At 52.5% G+C, this 22,920-nt stretch overlaps 1 protein-coding gene across 8 annotated transcripts in view; it reads right to left on the bottom strand.

The window, feature by feature from the left end:
- BANP (BTG3 associated nuclear protein) overlaps positions 1–22,920 on the bottom strand; it is a 68,784-nt gene that overhangs the window by 19,561 nt on the left and 26,303 nt on the right. For 4 of the 8 annotated variants that reach the window (XM_059876665.1, XM_024978177.2, NM_001075620.1 and 1 more), the window contains exons 5-8: positions 13,911–14,027; positions 12,505–12,680; positions 5,106–5,345; positions 663–830 (exon numbers count right to left, since the gene is read on the bottom strand). In XM_059876665.1, the coding sequence (XP_059732648.1) occupies positions 663–830; positions 5,106–5,345; positions 12,505–12,680; positions 13,911–14,027 (701 nt within the window). Of the gene's footprint in view, positions 1–662; positions 831–5,105; positions 5,346–12,504; positions 12,681–12,782; positions 13,393–13,910; positions 14,028–22,920 lie in introns of those variants that run through there. The other 4 variants (XM_024978178.2, XM_024978181.2, XM_024978182.2 and 1 more) reach the window with 2 other exon arrangements.

Raw genomic sequence — 22,920 nt, 5'->3', positions numbered from 1 at the left:
CAGGGCCGGCCAGAGTCCATCCCAAAGGACATGTCCTGAGAACCGGAGCCTGCCCAGCATCGGCACTGAAGAGCCTGTTCGCCACCCACAAAAGGACACAAGGCCAACGGCCGCACCAAGCTGCTCAAACTCACAGCCTCTCAGGAGGAACACTGCTGTATTTATAAACAGAGAACAAACAAACCGAAGACACAAAAGTGCCATTAAACCAAATTACTGTCATTCAGCTGAAAGAAACACTAGTAACTGGAAGGAAAATGTTTAAATAAGTGAGCGAGAGTAAAGATGAAGCGTGTCATCATCAGCCCCTGCTAGAAACCAAGCCTGAGGGGCAAAGGGCGCTTTAGCAGCCAGCCCAGCCTCCCCCACCCCGGCTCGGACCCAGTCCAGGCTGGCTCAGGGCCTCACACAGGTGCTAGCTGGAAACACGGAGCTCCAAGACCGCTGCCCAGATCGGGGATCTGAACACCATCCCAAGGGGCGGCCAGAGAGCCAGCCACAGGCTAACCCACCGGAGGTCCTGGCCGAGACCCTCGTGATACTGCCAAGCCCAGGATGCTCCGCTCCTTGGCACCCGCACGGGAGCCTCTCCCAGGGCACGAGCGGACACGGAGCACGCTGCCTCTGATGGCCCCGGATCACCCACCCAGCTGCCCACAAACCTGAGGCTCCATACGAGGATGAGGACGGCGTCCTCCTGGAGAAGCTCTTGACGGCCAGGCTCTGGCCTCGCTGTTTTCGCCTCCAAGCTGTCCGACACTTGGAGTCGATACTCTGTTTGATTCGATACCAGTCGGATTCCGTGATTCCAAACTTATAGAAGAGGTGACCTGCAAAACACATCCGACGGGAGGAAGGTGAGGTGCGGCCTCCTGCCCAGCTGTGGTCAGGGCACGGCGGGAACAGAAAGCCTGACAGGCAAGAGCCACCTTGGGCGTGCCTGTCATGGGTGACGACGGCTTTCCGTTCATTTAACTTGAACTTTTTTGCCCTGATCCACTCACACCAGAGGGAGACAAGCTGCGAGCTGGGGGTGAGGGCTCCCACAGGCGTCCTGGATGCTCGTGCTCCAACTGTCTACCCAGATCTCGTACACAGCCTTCTGGGTCCCGAGGCCAAGATGAAGTCAAGGGTCCTGAGAGCTTTACCGAAACTGAAGCTTGTCACCCCTTTCATGCTGCCCAGCCGCCTCCTTCCCTCCTCTCACGTCTCAGCTCCAACGCGATCTAAATGATCCTCCCCTCAATCAGCCCACTTGACTCCAGAACCCTCCCAACTGCCACCCCCTAGATACTGATGATATTTACTCTGTTTCCTCCACAAACACATGCTCACCCATGCCTGCCAAGAACCCAGAACGTCCAAGCGAGGACAGACACATCAATGTTTGTTGACTAAATGCTGATTACAATTCATCTGAAGACATTCTTCCACAGCTATTTGAGTCTGAGGCTTATGGAAGTTCCCTTGCCTCCCCGTCTGCCTCCTCAGTCAGAACAGAAGTCCCTAAAGATAGAGACCAGCCTCCTCCCTGGAGCCCTCGCACACCCAGCCTAGTGGGCATCACGTCCACTGACTGCTGGCCAGAGAGGCAGGGACACCAGGCTGCAGCCCACCAGCACCCTCGCTGGTGGCCCCTACATTACAGCAAGCTCTCAGTGTGCAACACGGGCATCTGAGACCCCCTCCCACAGGAGATCCTGCCCTGCCAGCCCACCCATCTCTCAGTGGACCACCTCATCTCTTCCCTGTGCTCAACTGACAGAAAGAAACTGTCAGGAACGTGCAAACCACAAGAAATGCTTTTCACCAGGGTGACCTCCTGTCTAGCCGGTCACAAAGCTCCACTGAATAGAGAGAAAATAAGTGGATGAAATCCAAAAATTTAATAAGAAGATTAAGCTGAAAAACTTCCTGTTTTGACTGCTAAGAGCACCAAGTCTGGAGTATCTGCTGAGAGAGAAACTGATGCCCCAAATCTGAGATCTGCTCCATGGGGACCACACCCCATAGAAGAATCAAAACAAAGGGAGTGTCTGTTTTCTTAAGTAAACTATATTTTCTTTTGTCAAAACACCTCTTGACTTTTTGTGAACACAAGCTAAGACATTTTTAACTCTAAACAGAATGACAACCAAAATGTCTGTAATCCTGATAAAGAGTGACGGGGTTAAGGAGGGCTGGGTTTAGGGGATCGGCAGGGCCGAGGCACCTCCGTGCTGGTTTCCAGGTCATCTCTAACCAGAGTCGTCCCTCACTATTTACTGAGGGATGGCTCCATGCAAGGGATGGCTCTAAGTGCAGGGCAAGCTCACAAAGTCCCAGCCAGTTATTCACTTGAGCGACAAGAGAACCCAAGTACCAGCCACAGTTACAATAGAACTCAAACACTGACTGAATCTAACTATTGGAACTACAATCGTATAATCACTGGGGACTGACCACTAAATACAGTCGTACAGTCACAGGAAGAGCCAGCTACCAACTACAGTTGCAGAGGAGCCCAAACACAGGCAAAGAGCTGATGACCACACGCATGTCTACCACCTCGTCAGGGGCCTGCTCCAATACAGACGAATCCCTGCAGACCACCCTCCAGCCCCTCCTGCCTTCTGCGCAAGGAAAACACCTTCCAAATGCCTCGAGGGATCAACAAGATTATGCAAACTTTCAGAACTTGTTACTAACAGAAAAGAATATATACAAGACACATGAAGGTGTACAAATATAAGAAACAAACAAAAACGTTAATACCTAAATTTGACTTTGTAAAAACCAACCTGCCAGTTCAAAACCTGGCTTATGTCCTTTAAAGAAAAAATACACATTCCATAGTTCTGCACTAAGCATTTTTAGAAGCTTCTAAGACATCTTATTACATAGTTCTTTCCAACAGTGACTCAAGACTCCAGCTCTATGGCAGATGCCCCCATGATGGCTGCCAAGAAAAACTAAGGAAGGAACCAGCAGCACCGATGCCCCCTCACCAAGGGGCTCGGCTCTGCCCCGGGAACCATACGGGGCGGGGCGGGGGTGGGCACCGAAGGCTGGCGCCACAGCTGGGCTTCCTCTCACTTTGCCAAAGGCGTCCCTCATCTTTTCTGACAGCTCTGAGCAACCTCAGCTGAGTGAAAGGAGGAGGGAAGCTCCCATAATGAGTGATAAAAAGATTACTTTGAATTAACTGCTTTTCACACTTGTTGAAGCATTTTATCTCAAGTCATTTGATGCTCCTAAGAAAACCTCATGAAATAAGAACGCCACTATCCTCACTTCAGCTCCAAAGCTGAGTTATCAGCGAGGAGTGAGAACCAGCCTGAAAATTCAAGCCTTCGGCGCCCACCCATGTAGAGAAGAAATGGCCACAGACAGCCCAGCAGCCCCTCCCCACCCCAGCACCTCAGGACTCTCCGTCTCAGTGCTTGGTCTCAGCAGCAGACAAGCCAGCCAGCCCCTCAGCGGCTGGTGGGGGCACGGGGGACTGCAGCAGGCAAGCCCCACCCTGCCACGGGCGCCCTGCCCCTTGGAGTGTGAGGAGAGCCCACTCCAGGGTGCCCTGAGAGTCAGGGCCCCACCTGCCTCTGCTTCTCACAGGCTCCCTCCCCCCACCAGCCCACACTGACCACGACTTCCTCCTAGCCCCCAGAGAGGCGTGCTGGGCTGGGCCTGGAGGAGCCTGATCACCCGGGGTTCCAAAGAACCCAGGCCCTGAGCACTGTACTGAAATGCGCCCCAAAGTTCACATCCACGCCCAGGACCCAGAACGTGGTGATGCTCCTGGACACAAGGTCGCTGCAGACATGAGGAATTAACCACAGAAGTGGTCACACTGGAGTTCAGTGGGCTCTGACTGCAGCAGGACAGGGCTGCCAGGAGGAGAGGAGAGAGACACAGACACACAGGATCACACGGCCATGTGATGACAGACCCTGACTCGTGCTGCTACAAACCACGATGGCCACGGGCCACAGGCTGTGAGCCTCCACCACAGACAAGACAGACTCACCCCCAGCCCTCCCAGGGAGACGGGCTCTGCTAGAACCATGGTCTCAACCTCATGGCCCCAGACACGGCCAGCCTGTCACACACCAGAGAGGCCAGTGTCAGTGGGGCTCTGGGTCCCTGTGGACCATCATCAACACCATCTCTGCCCCAGGCTGCCTCGGGAAAACCTGACAACAGTCCTCATGCACACGTGATTCCCATCTGTGCTGCTAAATCACATCTCCCGGCACGGGGGTCTCTCCATGTTGTCCCCCTCACAGCCGTCTTCAAAGACCTGTCACTCAGGGCCCCGGGGGGCATGCCAGCCTCATCTCTAGTCTCATGAGATCAGCCAGAAGGCTCCCGCAGCCTGAGCAGATGCCTACGTGACTCACCAGTAAAGCCCTGAGAACTAGGCTACAGCTCTATCAATTCAATGGGGAAAAGGCAACTGCTCTGTCTTTAGATCCTAAGCCTCACAACAACGTGGCCAATTTCTTTACGTTTACAATAAAGAGCTCCTTTTTGCACAGAGCATGTGAACTGTATGGCTGGTCATCCCAGCTTCTGGGGGCCCGTTAACCCTGGGGAAGCCTGAAGAAGCTGGCATCCCGCATGTTTCTCGCTCAGTAAGTTTGCTCCCTCACTCAAAGAAGTGCTTGTGATTCAAATGCTAATTTTTTTCCCCACCCCTGGAAAAAACCGAGCAAGGAAAATACTTCTGATAATCAGAAAAAAAGAAAAAATGTAAAACCCAGTCTTGTCCACAGTGAGGTGGATGTGGCTGGCGGTGGTGACAGTGGGTTCCTGACCCAGGAGGTGGCTGGCGTGCCCGAAGTCAGAAGAAGTCTGAAAAAGAAACTGCAGGGACTTCCCTGGTGGGCCAGTGGTTAAGACTCCACGCTTCCACTGCAAGGGGCATGGGTTCGATTCCTGATCGAGGAACTAAAACCCCACATGCCAAGAAGTGTGGCCATAAAATTAAAAAAAGAAAGCTAAGTGTAAGCTAAGTGTACGTGTACGGGGCACCCGCTCCTGACCAGCTCTGACCCAGAGCCGCCCACCCCACCTCTGGGGGTCCCCTGGTGCCCGCCCCCAGCGGGACCAGGGGTGGCACTTACACCGGATGCCGTAGATGGTCAGGGGGTCGAGCTGCTTCTTGCCGTGCTTGCCCTGGCCTGAGAGGTTGGAGACGGCCTGCACCTCGCGGTGGAAGAGGTAGTCCAGCAGCGTGAGCGCCATCTTCTCGGCCGTGCGGCAGTTGGTGCTGATGTGCAGCATGTCGGAGGGGATGATGGCGCAGCGCACCCGCATCTCGGGGTTATTCTCGTCCCCCAGCCACGTGCCGTTGGGGTAGTCCTCTGGAAGACAGAGGGGTCCGGGTGAGCCCCGCGGCCCACAGTGCCCATGCCCCCAGCTTCCTTGAGGGGAGCCTGGGGGGCGAGCGTCTGGAGCTCAGCTCACTCAGGAGGACCTGCCCTCTCGACCTCAGTGAGGCAGCCAGGGACGCTCTCGCGACGGGCAAGAAACCGAAGGAGGAAATGGGGCGGCAGGGCATCAGGGCGGCTGGCACCCACTCCTCCCGGCAGGAGGCAGGAGCCCACCTGTCTGCAAGCCCAGCAGCACCCCGCCAGCTCCGTCAGCAATGAGGGGCGACGCTACACCCTGACAGGGGCCAGTGTCCCCGACACGCCTCCCCCCGTCTGTCACAGCCTCCCGGGAGTTGCAGGATTGACTAAGTGTGTGAAAGGGCTTAACGCTGTCAAACAAACATCAGCTTTAAAAATCCTCATCTTTCAGCCGAAGGAAACTCCACTTAGGAACGCAAATCAAGAGAATGCTTGACGCTGCTCGCACAGTGGCCGTTCCAAGCACTCCTTCTGATCCTCATGTGGAAGCAAGTTGAGCCGCAAGGCGGCCCCTCAAAGCGCCTGCACTTGGGGGCACGGTGACAGGAGGGGGAGTTAAACCTCACAGGGGGACCCGGCTTCCTGCAAAGGATCGCCAGGCCAGGGGCCTTAAAGTCATGTTCCAGCCAGGCTTGTCACTGTTTCAAGATTTCTCATGAAATTTATTTTGAAATGTCCTGATATTTACATTCTGGCCTCTATGCACAAAAAAAGGCCCCACAAAGGGCAGCCAACCCGCCCAGCTTTGCCACAGGCCTGGAAAAGAGCACAGGCCAAGAGGCCGGCTGTCTGGAACTTGCACGCTCTGCTTTGCTCTGCGAGGGCGGCCTCTCCAGGCCAGGCTCCTGAATCACGCAATTTCCTCGAACACCAGGCAAGGCTCAGCAGCCCCATCATGACAACCATGTCACCCCTGGGCTGGCCAGCCACTAGAGGGGTGAGGGAGGCTGGCTCCTGACATTGGCTAAGGACAGAAAACAGATCACAAGTCTGACTTTTGGAACTCAGAGTAAGAGATGAGTAAGAAGAACCACTTCTCAGGAACAGGCTGGTTTGGAGGCAAAGAGGGGGAGCCAGAAGCAGCTTTCTGCCATCAGCCACCTGTGGCATTTACCTAACCACAGAAAAAGCAAGTGGACACATGATCCAAATGTGATGCGAAGGGACTTCTAGAGGCACTGGCTCAGGCACTGCTGGAATGCCCCAAAGGCACCAGCTCCCAGTGAGTTTATTAACTTACCTACAGAGAGTGGCAACTCTATGCCCGGCACTGGGTCTAATGCTCAAGATCTAAACCCTCAGTGAACCTAGAATGACAGGCTTAACGACACCAGAGTGGAAGGACTTCCCTCCACCTGCAGCCATCCGGCCACGAAGCAAGTAGGGGCAGGACGGGTGAGGGAAGCGGGGAGAGAATTGGAGGGGTCACTGCAGGAAGGCGCCCTGCAGGCTGGTGCAAGGACATCGGGCTGCAGGCTTCAACCCCAACCTCCACACCGCCAAAGACCCTGCAGTTTTTCTCAGGAACAAGTATTATGAATTCTGTGCAGCCAGCTCCTATGTTTAGACAATATTTTTAAAGCAAACACTGGACAAGAGTTCAGTGTCATTTTCCAAACCGTGAGTCAACATCATGTCAAAGTGATGCCACACCTGTGTGTAGAGGAGGCAGGACACCAGGTGGGTCAGAACGGGGCGCTGGCAGGGGTGTTCTGACTCGGCTTCTCCATCACAGACTCCAACTGACATCAGCTTCCCTGGGGGGCTGCCTGTACACATACCCCTACTTGGCTCCCAGAGCCTGTGTGCGCGCCGTGTTCGTCCCTGCTGGACCCGCAGACCAGAGGCTGGGGAAGGGAGGGAACCGGTGCCGAAAGCCCTCAGCGAGAGGTCCTCTGGTGCCCCGGGCCGGTGCTAGGAGCGCCCACCTGTCCAAGCCCTGGACCTGGCCCTGCTGCCATTCTTCCAGACGCCACCCACCAGGAGCCACCAGGCTCCAGTGACGACGGAGGAAACAGGCCGGGGCCACACCACGCTATCCCCCACACACAGAGACACAGGACACAGAGGGCAAGAGGCAGACACTGTCCAGCTGATCTGAGAAGGAGAAACGAGGAAGTTATCTCATCTATGAAACTGAATTCTCAGGAAGGCAAAACACCATGTCCAGTGGATGAACAAGTTTCCAAACCAAAACTAATCCTGGTTTTCTATGTAAACAGTAAGCACCCATCATGCTGCCTGATGGAAACTACCCAGGCTTCACAGATGAGCTCTGGGAACCCTGTGGCAGACGCGAGCATGGGAGAACACAGCGAGGAAGTGACCAAACGGCCACCGTGAGCACAGGCGCGAGGCCGCGAGGACAAATCCTGGACCCACGAGGGCTGTTTCCTCACCCAGCTCCCTGCTGACACGTGGCCCCAGCCCCGGAGGTGGCACATGGGCCGCAGGGCAGTTACCAGCACACTCTGGAGGATGAAAGACGTCACTTCAAGCTCCTACACGAGTAGAGGACACAGCACCCTCCACGTTCCCTGGCCCAGATGCTCTGTCCTCACCCGGGGCACCGGTCACAACTGTCGACACAGCCCTGTCTCACCTCTGGCCCGACACGGGGGCCAGAGCCTAGCCTGACAGTGACAATGAACCGTGCCTTTTAAATGTAAAATAAGATGGAGCACCTGCCCACATAAATATTTGAGAAATCTGCCTTTTGACAATTCAAAAAGAATATATTTATTTTGCTAAAATAGCTTGGTCCAGTTTTGGCAGCTGAAACAATAGATTCTAGTAGCTCTATTTAAAAACTACCAGTTGGATTTTAAGAAAAATAAACTTGCTTTCTACTCCAATCATTTAAATCTTTAATTAAATTAACTGACACTTCTGAAAAACCTATTTGAAGAAAACCCTTCAGCCAGTAACTTGAACTTTCTAACCACTCAAATAGCTCAGAATACAAATATGTGTTTCGAGGCTCTATTTTAGTTCCAGGAAAATGAAATGAGGAGAAAGCAATGAATTAAAGAGGATGACTGCATTCTCAAGGGTGTCGAGCCGAAGCAGAGAAAGCAGCCAGCTGTGTCCCCACCTCCCCACCCGCTGACGTGCACACATACATGTGTATATACACGCATACACATGTGTACATCATGTGAATACAAAGGCCCACCTCCTGAGCTGGTGGCACACACCCCGACACGTCAGCCAACACCAGGGAGACGTGACTCCAAGCTGCCCGGCTGTCCCTGGACCGAGGCGTGCGCACCCCTGCATCCCTCTTCTTCAAGTGCAAAGCTGATCATGTAGGGTGGACAGGATGGTCTCTAACCTGTGCCTCCTGCAAGCCAGGACTTCACATGCATTACTGCAACTCAGGGACTCTGAGAAAATGCCCCACGAGGCATCACCCCGCCTCCAAAGCAAAGGGCAACCCCCGAATCCATGGACTGTGACCTGCACACCCTGCCCATGCCTCATGCAGGCTGGGAGGCCACCAACCACTCCAGATGCCATCTCCCAGCCAAACCCAGCCCATCACCCGAACTCTCTCCAAATATGCCAGGGGCTCACCCATGGGGTCCCAGAAGCCTCTAAGTCCTGTCCAAGTGGCTGTGATGGACGGAAAGGTCCCCCAGATACCCTGGGCTCCAGTCCCCCTCAACTCTCACTGATGACTGGCTCAAATCTCTGCAGCCACAAAAGGGGACTGGGGACACATTTCAGTCTCCAGTTAAAGGATGGTGAACAAGCTGAGAGAGGGCAACCTTCCCCATTCACTACAGGCTTCGGGGTGCATGGGTGACCATGCAGGAGCTGAGGAAGGTCACGGGAGGTCAGGTCCTCAAGGCAGGCCTCTAGCCTCTCCAGGCCAGCCTCAGAGGACACCCTGTGTCATGAGTGGGTGCTGGGCTGCACTTCCACCAGGCTTTCAGACAGGCTGCCCCAGCTGCTCGTGAATTTCTCTGCGTGTGACATGTAGGCTGTGGGGGTACCGAGGGGCCTGGGAAGGGGCTCAGAGAGGTTTCCAGAATCTGCTTCATGGGCTGCCTCCTAGCACAACCACATACTACCCTTCGTATCCTATGCCAACCCGAGTCCTTCTGAGTGAAGGTATTACACCTTTCTTCAAGGCTCCCGAACCACCTGCTCCTTCCAGGCTCCACTTCCCTGCCACAACCCTGCCCCAGCATACCCCAGGAAGGTGCATAAAATCATTTCACTGACTTGGGGCTTTGCGACATGCACAGGCTGATTTCTGACAATAATTCAGTTTTCATTAAGGTACTTCTCTACTGAAAGCAAGTTCCAAATATCTTATATGCAGGATCAGTCCAGCTCTGTAAGAATTATCAAATGCATAAACAGAAAGAATTAAAACTCGTCATTAAGAATCTAATGAAATCCCTTCATTAATGAAGAGATCCCATTTTCAGTCCATGCTGGCTAGTCTGTTTCCTCAACTCAGCTCACCAGCTTAGTCGCTGAACTAAGAGACCAAAACCTGTACACATACTGTCAGTACTTAACCAAAGACAGGAGTGAACTACGACCTCTCTCTGCCAGGGGCGGGGTGGAGGGCAGGAGCTAAGGAGTAAGCCTACGGCTCACTGCCCCTCTCCCAGCTAGCACTTCCCTCTGATTCAAATGGAGCCGGTGCTGCGGCAGCCAAAAGTGCCAAATTAAGACACAGTAAACCCCTGACACCTCCAGATCTATCAGGGAACAGCACGGCATGCCAACCCACGCAGACCATGTGGGATTTCTAAAAAATAACCATTCTGAAAATCCGTGGTTCTCTGCAGTGAGGCACAGAAGTACTCTGGTAAGAAGATCAGAGCATGTGTCCAGTGCAGCCCTGGGCTCTTATCAGAAGGAAGAGGACTCTGGCCCCTCAGTGCCTACGAGCTAATGCCACTTCTCCGATAGGCACTCCCCAGGCCTGGCGGGTCAGTCCAGGGAGGGTGTGTCAGGGAAACAGCTAATCCCCCGCTCAGAGCATCCGAATCGCTCGGGATGTTGACCAGACAGCCTGTGGCAGCTCCACAGGACTCGTCCTCACGTTAGCTCCTCTCCTTGCGTCCTCGTGCACAGCAGCCACTTAGGTGCATGCGCCATCTCTGCTCCATCTTCACAAACCCCAGGCTAACTGAGGACACTCAACCCAACACTCAGGACGCTGGAACTGCGGGGGGACCTTCCGGAGAACAGGGGTAACCTCCTACTCAGACCCCTAGAAAACCTGTACTTTTTCCCTATAGATGTTAATACTAAGAAGCTCAAACTGTGATTCCTTTATGTACATTCACATCTGACTCAGTCTGTAGCTTCCCCCACTGAAATATATTTCACGTTAATCATACCACATTAATAATAGACAACATCTGTTTTTATGATAATCCCAGACTCCCCCAACTGACCCCATGTCATGTTTGGAGCTGATGCCATTAAACCAAACAAATTAGGTCTAAAGTAAGTAGCCAGATCTAGGGAGGTTATTTACCCAAAACCCACATGGATGAAGAATAAGAACTTTCTCTGCAACTGTTGCAAGTGTAATTTTCATTCGCTTTCCACCAGGATGAAGTCAGGAGCACCTCTCTTCCTCACACCTAATGAGCCAGAGACTAGTGCCCCTGACCCAGCGATTCCACTCCCAGGTATCAGCCCCAGAAAAATGAAAACACACACAGAACCCTGCACACAGACGTGCAAAACAGCACTGCTCACAACACTCAGAAAGTGGGCACAGCCCCGGTGTCCATCGATGAGTGATGGACAAACAGCACGTGTCTCCATGATGGGCCGTCACCCGGCCAGAAAGAAGAATGAAGCATTCGTGCAGGCCACAGGAGGGCGCTACCACTTCCCTCAGGTGAAACCTGCACGACCAGCAACCTGCACGACCAGCAGGAAGCCGGTCAGAGGCCGAGGGATGGAGGACCGGGCAAGGGGTCCTGCCCTGGGGTCTCTCTGGGGAAAACACCCTGGACTCGGACAGTGGTGCTGTGCATGCTGTGAACGGACTAAAGCCTGCCAGCACGTCTGCTTTAAGATGGTCGGTTTCATGGAATGGAAAGCTTTTCCCTGTGCCCACTCTGACATCTCAATCCTGCAACTTGTGTTAGAGTTGAAAAGAACTTTGTTTTCAACATTTTAATGTGGTAACAAGTCTTTCAAAAGAGACAGTCTTTGTCCGTAGAAAAATCTACACTTTTAGGAAAAAATCAACAACTTGGACAGAGGAGCAGAAACACCCCACCAGCCCTCCCTAGTTAACAAACTACAAGCTTGAGAACTTGGTGACACGATGCTACGTCTGCTGAGTAATCACATCTGTCTTTCCAGGCGCTGTCGTAAGGCCTGTTTGGGAAACGTTAACTCAACCTTCGAGAGCAGGACAGAGCTGCCAGGAGGCAGGAACTCTCTGGAGCACAAGCCAGGCCACCTCCCAGACCCAGGGCCAGGTTGAGAGTGGACCCCAGACCCCACAGGAGAGAGGACGGTCCCCCTACATCACATTGGGCAGGGGCGGCACAGCCCCCAGCATGGCCTCAACCTGGACACGCAGTCCCTCTGAATGGAACCCTGACCCTCATCAGAGACAAAGGACAGAGCTGTGGTCAGACAAGTGAGCTGACCGCCAGCTATCAAGTCACAACTGCCCATCACCAGAACCAGATTCAGCTAGTGAAACTGACTGAAAACGATTTTGTAAATCAGTATTAACATGGAGAGATTCCTACCATGCAGTGGGGAGAAGCAAGTTACAGGATGGTAAATAGAGTATGTGATTTATAGAGCTCTCTGGACCAGAAATGTTTCCAGTTATTCTCACTTCGTCATTTTTATATTTTATCATCTTTCAAAAGCAATAAATATATATTACTTTTCTAAACAATGGGGGAAAAAACCTGAGCCCTGTGGGGATTTCACTCTCCATCTGGTCAGAAATTCACACATCACTGCCAGTCATCCCCCTCCGTGGTCACGAGTGAACAGTCCGTGTGTCGCAGGCCCTGCGGCTCCAGCCCGTTCAAGGGCCCTGCGGCTCCAGCTGTTCAAGGGCCACTGCACACCCGTTACCTCACGTGCGGAGAGGACGCACCTTCCGAGTTCAGGGTGATGAGGGTGACGTTGTTGCCGATGTTCTGGCTTCCTGACTGCCCACAGTTGGAGACGGAGTCGCTGGCCTCGGACCCGCTCTCTCCATCCTCGTTGTGGCTGTCCTCCTGACCTGGCACCTTCACCACGATGGTGTTCTGCCGACGCCCGGGCACCGCGCTGCGCGGAAACAGAGACACCAGCAGCGTGGTGAGAGAAGCACGGCAGCACGTGGAGACAGTTCTGCACGCACGCTCCCCCGCACGCCTCGGAGAGACGTACCCCGGCACGCGCACCGAGCCACCAGCCTTCCCGCAGCTCTTTCTGCTCACGTTAACAGCAGGAAGCAGTCTGCGGCTCCAAGAAACTGCACGAAACTCGAAACGTTTTAAGGAAGTGAAATCACAACAGGCTGTGACTCGAGGCCGAGCACACGGCCTCCCGTCACAGAGGGCACCCTGCATAGCACTGCCGTCCGGGTCACAGCGACTTCTTGGAAAGCGTCTACAGACTCAGATGACAGCCTCAAACTGCTCCGTCCCGGGACATTCTGAACAAGACGTCCCGGGAGGATGCAGCTCTCGCTCCCAACGGTCTCCCGCTGACAGAAGCTGCTCGAGTGGGCTAACAAAGCCAGTCAAGAGCCTCCTGGGGGACCCTCTCACCACCACAAGGGACCCTGATACGGAACAGTGAGACACCACCAGGAAACCAGACCACCACAGCTCCAAAACGTGCTCAAAATAAAAAAAAAATTTATCTGGAGACACGTGACCCTTCGACTTCCTTTAAGAGACTGCTGCACCCAGAGAGGGGAAGCAGTGAGATGTCCCTGCTCGAGGGGGCTCCATCCCGGGGAAGGGGATCCATCCCAGGGCTGGACCTCACTAAATGCTCCCAACCTGCCATGACCGCCACCCTCGCCAGGCCCGTCTCATGGGCTGCCTGCTCCGTGGCCTTGGCCCCGTGTCTGCACCCACCTCCCTTGGCCAGGCTCCTGGGGGCCTGGGCCACAAGGAAGAAGCAGGACTGCTGCAGGAGGGCCTGAGAGACTCGCTGGGAAGCAGCGTGGCGGGGCCAACGCCACGGGGAGGGGGGGCCCGTACCTGAGGGGCAAAGATGCCCGCCACGCACCCTCGCCTCAGCTTCAGGTTACAGCCGAAGCGTCTCCAGAGAGAAAGGAGTGGAGAAGGCACCACCTCTAAATGCCTCCACCACTTGGCCAATGAGACGGGGTGTCCGCCGACCCGACATGCTCGGACAGACAGACAGACAGATGGGAGTGAGGTGAGAGGACAGGGTGCGCGGACCACAGTGAGCACACAGGGCCCGACGACACGAGCGACCCAGACGCCGCCCCGTCCCCGGGGCCCGGCGGTGGTGGTGAGAGGTGGGGGTCGTGCTACTGACTTGCTAATGACATTTTCCAGGGGCTCCGGTGCCCTGCCGCTCAGGGGGTCTTCCATCTTGGCTACAACGGCGTTCTGCCGATCACTGTTGAGAATTACTGTAGTCTGGGGGACGACGCTAGGGAACAAAAGAATCACAGAGAAAAGAAGACCTTAACACAACAGCGTTCATGGTGAGAGCAGAGTCATCAACAGTCAACGTCCCTGCCCTGCTCCGAGCAGGGGAGGCCCAACAGGGCCCCCCGACGTACATGAGCAACACCGGCAGAGGGCCAGCTGGGGCAGTGGGGGGCTTCTTGACAGAGTCTAAGCCTGCTCCTTGTTGGTACCGGCAGGAGAAGTGGCTTAGGAATGTTCACATCTTTACAGAGAAGAGATGGGTGTCACAGCTGTCACTCGACAGTCAGGGAATTCCCTTCTGAAATCTAGGCTTTCGGTCCCTTGCCAGGTGAGAGTGCTGTCGCAAAGGGGCAAACCTTTGAGGCAGGGGCCGGGGGTGACTGCACAGCACTGACCGCTGGGTTCTGCCAGGCCAGTGCAGGACCCACAGCCCAAGGCCGGAGGCTGTGCTTTGAAGAAAATCATGCTCAAAGAACTGTGCCCTGACAGGGGCTGTTTCTCGGGGGAAATGTGTGTTTAAACATGTGGGAGACACAGTCATCGAGACTTCTTGCTCCTGAGACCTCCAATCCTCGGCACGCCTTGTGCAGAAAGAACAGGTGGTTGGGATGCACAGCTATGTCACCCAGGAAGAACGTCATCCCTAGACCTCACCCCCCAAAAATCAGCGCTGGGAAGACCCTGTTTTTACAGGCGGAGCACTCACATACCCAAAAGCACCCATGAGAACCCCACCCCCCCCATCCCAGCCACACACTGTCAACACCCCCAAAATCAGAAGCACAAATGGTACCATTTCCTGCCATTTGACACAGTGAATCATAGGACCATGGGGTGTTCTCCTAAAATAAAAACACAGTCACTGCATTCCACTCACAGCCATTATCATCTTCTTAGTTATTCTACTCAATTGTCAGTGACACCGGAGGTAACCCCCCAGGCCCTGACAACCCACCCACAGGTCCGCATCACAGGTGTCCAGGTACTGAGGTGACATGTATGGGCTCCTATGTGACGGCCTCAGCGACTCGTGTCAAAACAGGAGACGGTATTTTCCCAAGTGTGTTCCCAGAAGGCTGGTGTCACCCAGGTCCCCACACAGAGACATTCATCCCCTCACCCCAGTGGCGTGTGAGCCCTTTCACGGGCTGAGAGGTAAGCCACAAACAACAGGTTAAAACGGGTTCACACCAATGTCTGGTAGAGTCGCTGACTAAACGGGCCTCTGCTTCCCACAGGACCTCAAGGTGGAGAGAACGCTGGTCTGAGGCAACCACTTCAAGCTGGAGCAAAGCCAGCCCAGGGGGCACCTGGCTCCGTAGGTGTGCAGGGCCCTCAGTGACTCAACTCCCTGAGGCCCTCCTTCCAGAAGGTACGACGTCCTAAAGATGACCCCTGGGACAGCACCTCTGGCCAACGTGGTTGCTCACTTTCACAAAGCCTCCCCTCAACCACACCAAGGAGCCCCGTCCACCCAGACGTGAGATAGGAGGTGCCCTGCGGGGGTCCCTCCTCACCACCTGCCTTCCACGAAGCACACATGAAACCACGACTGCCGGTTTCAGCGCCCAGAGCTGCACATAACCTGCAGTGACGGGCTGCCGAGGCCGCTGGCACGCGGGGGAGGCGGTGAGGAGCCTCCACCCCCACACCCTGACCTACACAAAGCTTCTCAGGACTCAGAGCTGTCAAACCTGAAGACAGAAACAGAAGCGCTGAGCCCTGCTTCATTTTAAGTGATGGATCACTCAAGCCAGCCAGAGATTCAGGAAGTAACTCACACTAAAGCCCCATCCATCTCGGGGCGGGAGGTGGGTGGGTAGGGGGGGTACATTCACAATACTGCATTGTTAAGAGTTAGTTGTAAACTAGTAGTAATTTGCATGGTTTTCCTCAACTGCGAACTAATAACTAGAGAGAGTTCTCAATCCAGAAGAGATTAAAATTAAAAAAAAAAACCTTCAGGCCTTATGGTTACAAGAAATACAATTTTCAGCTTCAAGTTCTATCTGTATTTCCGTTACTAAGGCGTGTAACAACCTGGTTCACAGGATAAAATTTTGTGAAGAAAATGAAATGGGAATGAAAGTCCAAAAAAGCAAAAGGGACGATGTAAAATTTGACTGTCTAAAGCTTATTCATGGGACTTTTTTTAAGGATGACTGTATTTGGATTATAACGGAAACACTTAAGAAAGCAATGAATCAGTCTGTTTTTAAATATCAACATTAACGTGCCAGACAATATACCCTTTCCACTAATGGAGTTATGTCAACCTCAAACTGTACAAAATAATACTCTGGTTTTCAGAAACTATGCAACATCCACATGACACCAAGAAGGAGGCAGTAGTTATCCTGAGGAGCAAGTGTCACTGCACGTGAGCATCCTGCCGAGGCGCAGTCACAGCCCCAGGGACCAAGCCAGACACAACCTGGGGGGCTAATGGGAAGGGGGCTGAGAGGTGATTAAAAGGCCCAGCTTATTGGCATTAGATTAATCAAGGAACAGATCATCCTGGGTGGGCCTGCCCTGATCAGGAGAGATCTGTAAAAGAAGTTCAGGCTTTCCCTGGTCTTGGAGAGGCCAAACAGCTCCTGCCTGCGGAGTCCCTGCTGGAGATGAACCCCCTCCCCGTCCTCCTGCCCCACAGACTGCACGCACACGTGCCTGGCCACCCCCATGGCTGTGTCAGCCAATGCCGTGTAGGGCGTAAGCCTGGGCCCGAGTGTATGCCTGGGGCACGCACGCTTGTTCAACTTTTCACCCAGACAGGGGCTCTCGGGGTGTCTGTGGGCTTTGGTTATTACACATAAAGTTGCCATGGACACTTGTGTGGAGGTTCTGTGTGAACCTAAGTTTCCACTTCTCTGGGCTAAGTGCCCGAGGATGTGCTTGCTGGGCCACATGGTGAGGACAGGTTAGCTTGGAGGAACACCCCCCCAACCGCTGCCCTGCAGCAGAGTGGTGGCCCCGTCCACCCGCCCACAGCGGCGGTGGGAGGCCCAGGGGCGCCACACTTGCTGGCGTCGGGAGGGTCCCTGGGGAGCTCTGCGGTCTCCTCGCCACGTTTCCCTGCTGGCTGACGCTGCTCAGTGGCTCTCCATGTGCTTACTCACCATCCACACCTCCTCTCTAGTGAGATGCCGGTTTCTGCTTTTTGCCCAACTGTCCAACTGGATTGGCTGGCTTTTCACTGTTGAGTTTCGAGAGGTCTTTACCCTGGACATTCCACTAATTTTTTATCAGATGCGTGGTTTAAAAATAGCTTCTCCTAATCGGTAGCCTGTCTTTTCAGCTCCCAACAGGTCCTTCATGGAACATAAACTTTTAATCTTGATCACATCTAATTTATCTTCTTTTTTTCATGGATGGTTCTTTTGGTATGAAGTCTCAAAAGTTCCCTACCTAGCCCTAGGTCTCAAAGGTTTTCTCCTGTCTTTATCCCAAAATTCTGGAGCTTTACATTTTACCTTGAAAGCTGTAATCCACTCTGAATTAATTTTTTTTCAAGGTGAGGTTTCCACCAAGGTACATTTCTTTCATCTTTCCCGTGGACGCCAACTGCTCCAATACCATTTATTCAAAAAGCTGTCCTTCCTCCATCAAACTGCTTATGCAGCTTTGTCAAAATCTAGCTGGCATGTTTGTGTTGGTCTAACTCTGGGCTCTCAAGTCAGTTTCATTGATCAATTTATCTACCCCCGGGTTATTCTGGTTTTAAAGCTTTACGTGTTCAATTCATTCCCTCACAGTCTTAAACCATTACTACATCTTTACCTAGAACTGTATGTCTGCTTTTAAAGTTCCTGTTAAATGAAAACTTAACCAAGTGGGAAATGGCTAGACCCAGAGACCACCCTGATTGTTTTAATTCTAAGATTAGGCTAATTTGCAAGCTGGACATTCTCACCCAGTTTTAAGATTACGCTAGTTACTAGTTGAGTACTCTTGCCTAAGTATACTCTCATTCATCCCACAGCATGTGACGGAGGGCCGCCACCCTGCCGGAGAGTGACTGTGAGTGCAGGACCCCCACTGCTCTTCAGGGCATTCACAGGAGGGCTGCTCCCCATGGGTAGGAGTGGCCCAGAACCCCGCCTGAAAGGAGGCCCCACCCTCACCCTTGATGGGCAGCAGGCACTGCAGTACCTTCCCTGCACAGAGAGGCAGACATCCAGTCCACGGCCACACGGTTACTCAGTGGTAAAGTCAGGTTCGAGTCCAAGTCCTTGAGCAGCAGAGCCAACCTTCCTGACCAAAGTCTGTGAGCCGGATCTGTACCCCACAACTCCCTGAACCTCAGATTCTTGTTTTTTTTAACAACTTCTCTGGGTGATTCGGATGGGTGCGCAGGTTTCACACAACACCAAGCACAGCAGCCCTGGTCCTGCTGCGGCCGCCTGGGCCTCCCCCACAGCCTCTGTGCTGTGCGTCTGCTCTGTTCAGTGTCGTATCCCAGCGCTCAGAGGGACGCCCAGGATACCGGCAGTCCTGTGTGGTCAAGGAGCAGCCTCAGATCCCGGTGGTATTCCCAGGCTCGTGCAGCTGGTCTGCACGGTGACAAGAACAGAGCAGGCGTCCAGAGACACAAGGCCTGCGGCACAGGCCAGGACGCCGCCCTCACTCAGGGCAGCCTGCTTCCTGAGCTGGCGCCTCAGCAAGCGCGAGGCTGGCTGACGCTGGATGCTCGCCGAACGACGAGCATTAATACTAGTGACTTCTCGCCTCCCGGGTTACCCCTCATAGCAACCCTCCCTTATGATTTTTATTCCCCTTTACTGTTGAAGAAATTGATGTTTAAAAAGGGTAGAACCTGCCTGAGGTCTCACCACTCACAGGCAATGGAGCCTGGATTCAAAACCGAGAATCTCTCATGTCCTTTGCCACTTGCTGGTGGAGAAGAGAAATAATCCTATTTCAATGACTGCTACCACTCACCTTGCAATACTGGGGATTTTAATCACTTTGTTTTGATGGATTTGAAACCAAATGTCTTCAGCTTTCAGAGGTGTACTGGCAAGCATTTTCCAATTACACTTACAAAGTGGCCCCCAACTTTCCCTCAGTGTCAGGACACTGCTTTGCAAGCAGGTCAGAAGGTCCTGAGCTGCTGTCCTAAAACAACTCGTCAGTCCCACCAAGTGACCACTGTTTGAATGGATACTGGCCGCCATCAGTGGACAAGCAGCCATGGGCATGGCTGGGGTTGGCAGGCAGGGGTTAAACCCACCAGCGTTCCTTAGGCTCCTAGAACGGGGTTCCTGGGAAGATCAGGTCTATGTGAGCAGCACAGTCGCCCCTTATTTCCAGTCTCCAGGGAGCAAGGAGAAAGTAGGCAGGCCCTGACCATGCGTTCTCCAAGCAAACACCCGGGAGAGGAGTTCAGCTGCTATCCACAGCAGATGCTCTAGGGTGGGGCTGAGTCCCAGGACAGGAGGCTGTGCTTGAGTGTCCACAACTGTGCCTCCACACAGGCCGAGGGCACTGCTGTCTGGGCAGAAGCTTCAAACCTCCCACAGACAAGCTAGGTAACTTCAGTGTCCAAAGGCCGAGTCCTCCAGAGAGTTCTCACCACATAGGCCTGGGGAGGCCAGGCTGCGGTGTCTACCTCAAACCCCATCCCCTACCTTCAGGACCGAAACCACACTCGGCACCAAGGGTCACCGGGACCTGCCGCCCTCGACCTGGGGTGAAAGCAACGCTCACACACTCAGCTGTGGGAATCATTCTGGCCTATACCTGAGTCACTGTGACTAACAAAACAGCCTGTCTGTGGCCCACCGCCTGCCTTAATTGGAGAAGGAAATGGCAACCCACTCCAGTACTCTTGCCTAGAGAAGACAAGAGGACAGAGGAGTCTGGTGGGCTGCTGGTCCATGCGGTCACACAGAGTCGGACACGACTGAAGCGACTTAGCATGCGTGCATGCCTTGGAGAAGGCAATGGCAACCCACTCCAGTACTCTTGCCTGGAGAATCCCAGGGACAGAGGAGCCTGGTGGGCTGCCATCTATGGAGGCATACAGTCGGACACAACTGAAGTGACTTAGCAGCAGCAGCCTGCTTTAATTCTTCATAAACGGGCACCCTGACGGCCAGTAGAGAACACCTGTGTTGAAGACGAGAGGTCTTCCTCCCCAGACACCAGTGCTGGTCTCCTTCCAGGATAAGCCTGCCTTCCCTCCTCCCCTAAGTGCCAGAGTGTGTGTGCATGCTGGTCTGCTGCTCTGAAACCTTGAAGGAGCGAATCCCTGACTTGTCTGATGCTCTCTGCTCTGATAAGATTTAAAACTGTGCTTTTCTTCTTCAGAGCAGTTCCTCAGAGTAATCTGAGAGGCTGTCTTCTGGGCTAGTCCTCAGTTTGGTTCAGATAAGATTTCCTCTCTTCCCATTATAGATTGTCGATTGATTATCGTGGTCAGCACCCGGGTGAGGCAGTCCAGTCAGGCATTATTTCTGCTCACACGACGATGCCCAACTTTGTCATCTGTGATGGGGGGAGTTACGGCAGAATACTGAAAAACATTTGGAACACTGTTTGCCTCCCTCTCATCTACATTACACTCTGCTGACACTGATCCTTTTACAACTCAAAATAATCACTCATCCAGTTCAATCCCTGATCGGGAACTAAGATCCTGCAACCCACGCAGTATGGCCAAAAAAAAAAAAAAAAAAAACACTTCTATTTTTAGTTTTGAGTATGCAAAGAAACCTCTGATTCATTACAAATGTTTAAAAACTATAGGAACACATTAAAGCTTTATAAGAAATGCTTAAGCTTTTAAAAATAAAAACCTGGTATATGTCCATTACATCTCAAAAAACATAAGTAAACCGTTTCTATATTAAAAAATAAAGAATAAAAGTTGATTGCTTTTAAAGGAAACACAAGCATTTTTCTAGTTAATCAGTATGTTCAGTTCAAAAAAACAAACCAGCACAAACCAGCTGGCTTTGAGTCGCTCTCGAGAAGTCTGGCTCCACAGGACCTCGATGGGCACCAGGGACTGCTCCCTGGGTTCCGCACTGCACAGGGGCACTCATGCTGGCCCCTCAGTGGGCACCCACCAGGACAGCACCCTAAATGGGCCTGCACCCCAGGCTCAGCTCAGTCCTAACTACTGCACATCCTTCAACTGGCTGTGTCTGGCATCAAGTCAAAGTCACTCGGTTGTGCCCAACTCTTTGCAACTCTCATGGACTATACAGTCCATCAGGCTCCTCTGTCCATGAGATTCTCCAGGCAAGAATATTGGATGGGCAGCCATTCCCTTCTCCAGGGGATCTTCCAGACCCAGGGATCAAATATGGGTCTTCTGTATTGCTGGCAGATTCTTTACCATCTGAGCCACAGAGGAAGCCCAACGTTTGGCTTCAAACAAGTGCAGAAAGGGTGTTTTACACTAGTCCACATAGACATCCTTGAACACACACTTGATCCCTCCAGGCCTCATAGCACAACGGAGGCCAATCTTGAAATGCTCACGGCAACGCATGAAGGACGGACAAGCTGTCACATACTGAGTCACGCAGCTCAGCAAAGGAAGCCTCAGGTCCGCCACTTCCAGTGCCAGCGCAACATGGCTTCAGTGTTAGAGCCTCACACTGCTATGCCTAGAATCACGATGAGTAAATCCCAAAGTGTGGTACACTCACAAGAAAGGAAAAACGCACCCACCTGAGAATTCAAGGCCACTTTCCTTCTCCCTAGCAGAACAGCACCGCTGGATGACACACCACCCAGGTAACCTCACAGGTGTGTTTCTTATAATTAAGCTTGAGCATCAAAGAAAAAGGTTTTCTTTGTCTTCTTTTCTCTTGAATTTATTTAAAGAATCTCATTCAGGTATAGAATCTGAAAAATCTGAATCTAAAAATGCCAACTGAGTTGGCAGCAGTCCACTGGCTTCTATGCTCTGGGGACCCAAGAGAATAAAAAAAAAACTTCTCAGAGCTGATAGCAAAGTCTAGTCTGGGCCCACTTTCATTAGAAGCAACCCACAGGCGAGTGGGCTGGGGCTGCTCTGGGCCCTACGTGCCTCTCGAGGAGGACGGGCTGGCTCAACTGCACTGGACGCCTCCTCACCCACCACCCAGAGTCCTGCTCCCAACTCCTCAGGGTGGTCCTCGCTTGTCCTGGAAGACGGTGAACTGCCCAGCCACACTCTCCACCACGCCGAGGGGCCTAAGGAAACGTCAGTTATTTTTTAAAATACACGATCTGGATATAAAATAATCCAGGATTTACATACTTCTTTTATTTTAAATATCTGAGGCCCAGAGTACTTGGAGAAGTACTTCATTACTCAGAACATTAAACAATTTTTAATTGTTTTTGGAGACTTCCTTCTCTGCGCTCTACCACCCACAATTAAGACATACGTTTCTCATTTACTCATGTGTTTATAAATTAGTCACTTTCTAACTTAAGTATATTCTTTTTCATTGATGTACTAGGATTAAACTCTTGTCCTTTACTTCTCCCCAAATTTTCTTGTTAACAGCTTTCAACTACTGGCAGTTTTTTTTTCTTTCCTTTTTAGAACTTACATGGAAGGAAGTGCCAGATTTAACATCTTCTTTTAAAAATCATTCATATGCAATCTATTTTAAACTATACCTAAGAAAACAGAGAAATGACCTTTTCTTCCGTTAATCTCACATTAATAGGTATAAGTAATGGTTTCATTAATGATATTAATAAACCTGCCAATAAGTATATTTAATAATATGATAATAGGAGGATATGATTCTTTAAAACTAGAAAAGCTGAGTTGTGTGAACTAGATTATACATCTGAGCCCACATGAGGAAACTTTACTCTTGTGCTATTTGTGAATGCACACAGAGAACAGCTCACAGGCCTCTGCACGATCAAAGCTCCTC

This window comes from Bos taurus, chromosome 18 (genome assembly GCF_002263795.3).
Source record: "Bos taurus isolate L1 Dominette 01449 registration number 42190680 breed Hereford chromosome 18, ARS-UCD2.0, whole genome shotgun sequence".
NCBI lineage: Eukaryota > Metazoa > Chordata > Mammalia > Artiodactyla > Bovidae > Bos > Bos taurus.
Note: the sequence above shows the minus strand (reverse complement) of the source record. Positions and strands in the feature narration are given on the sequence as shown.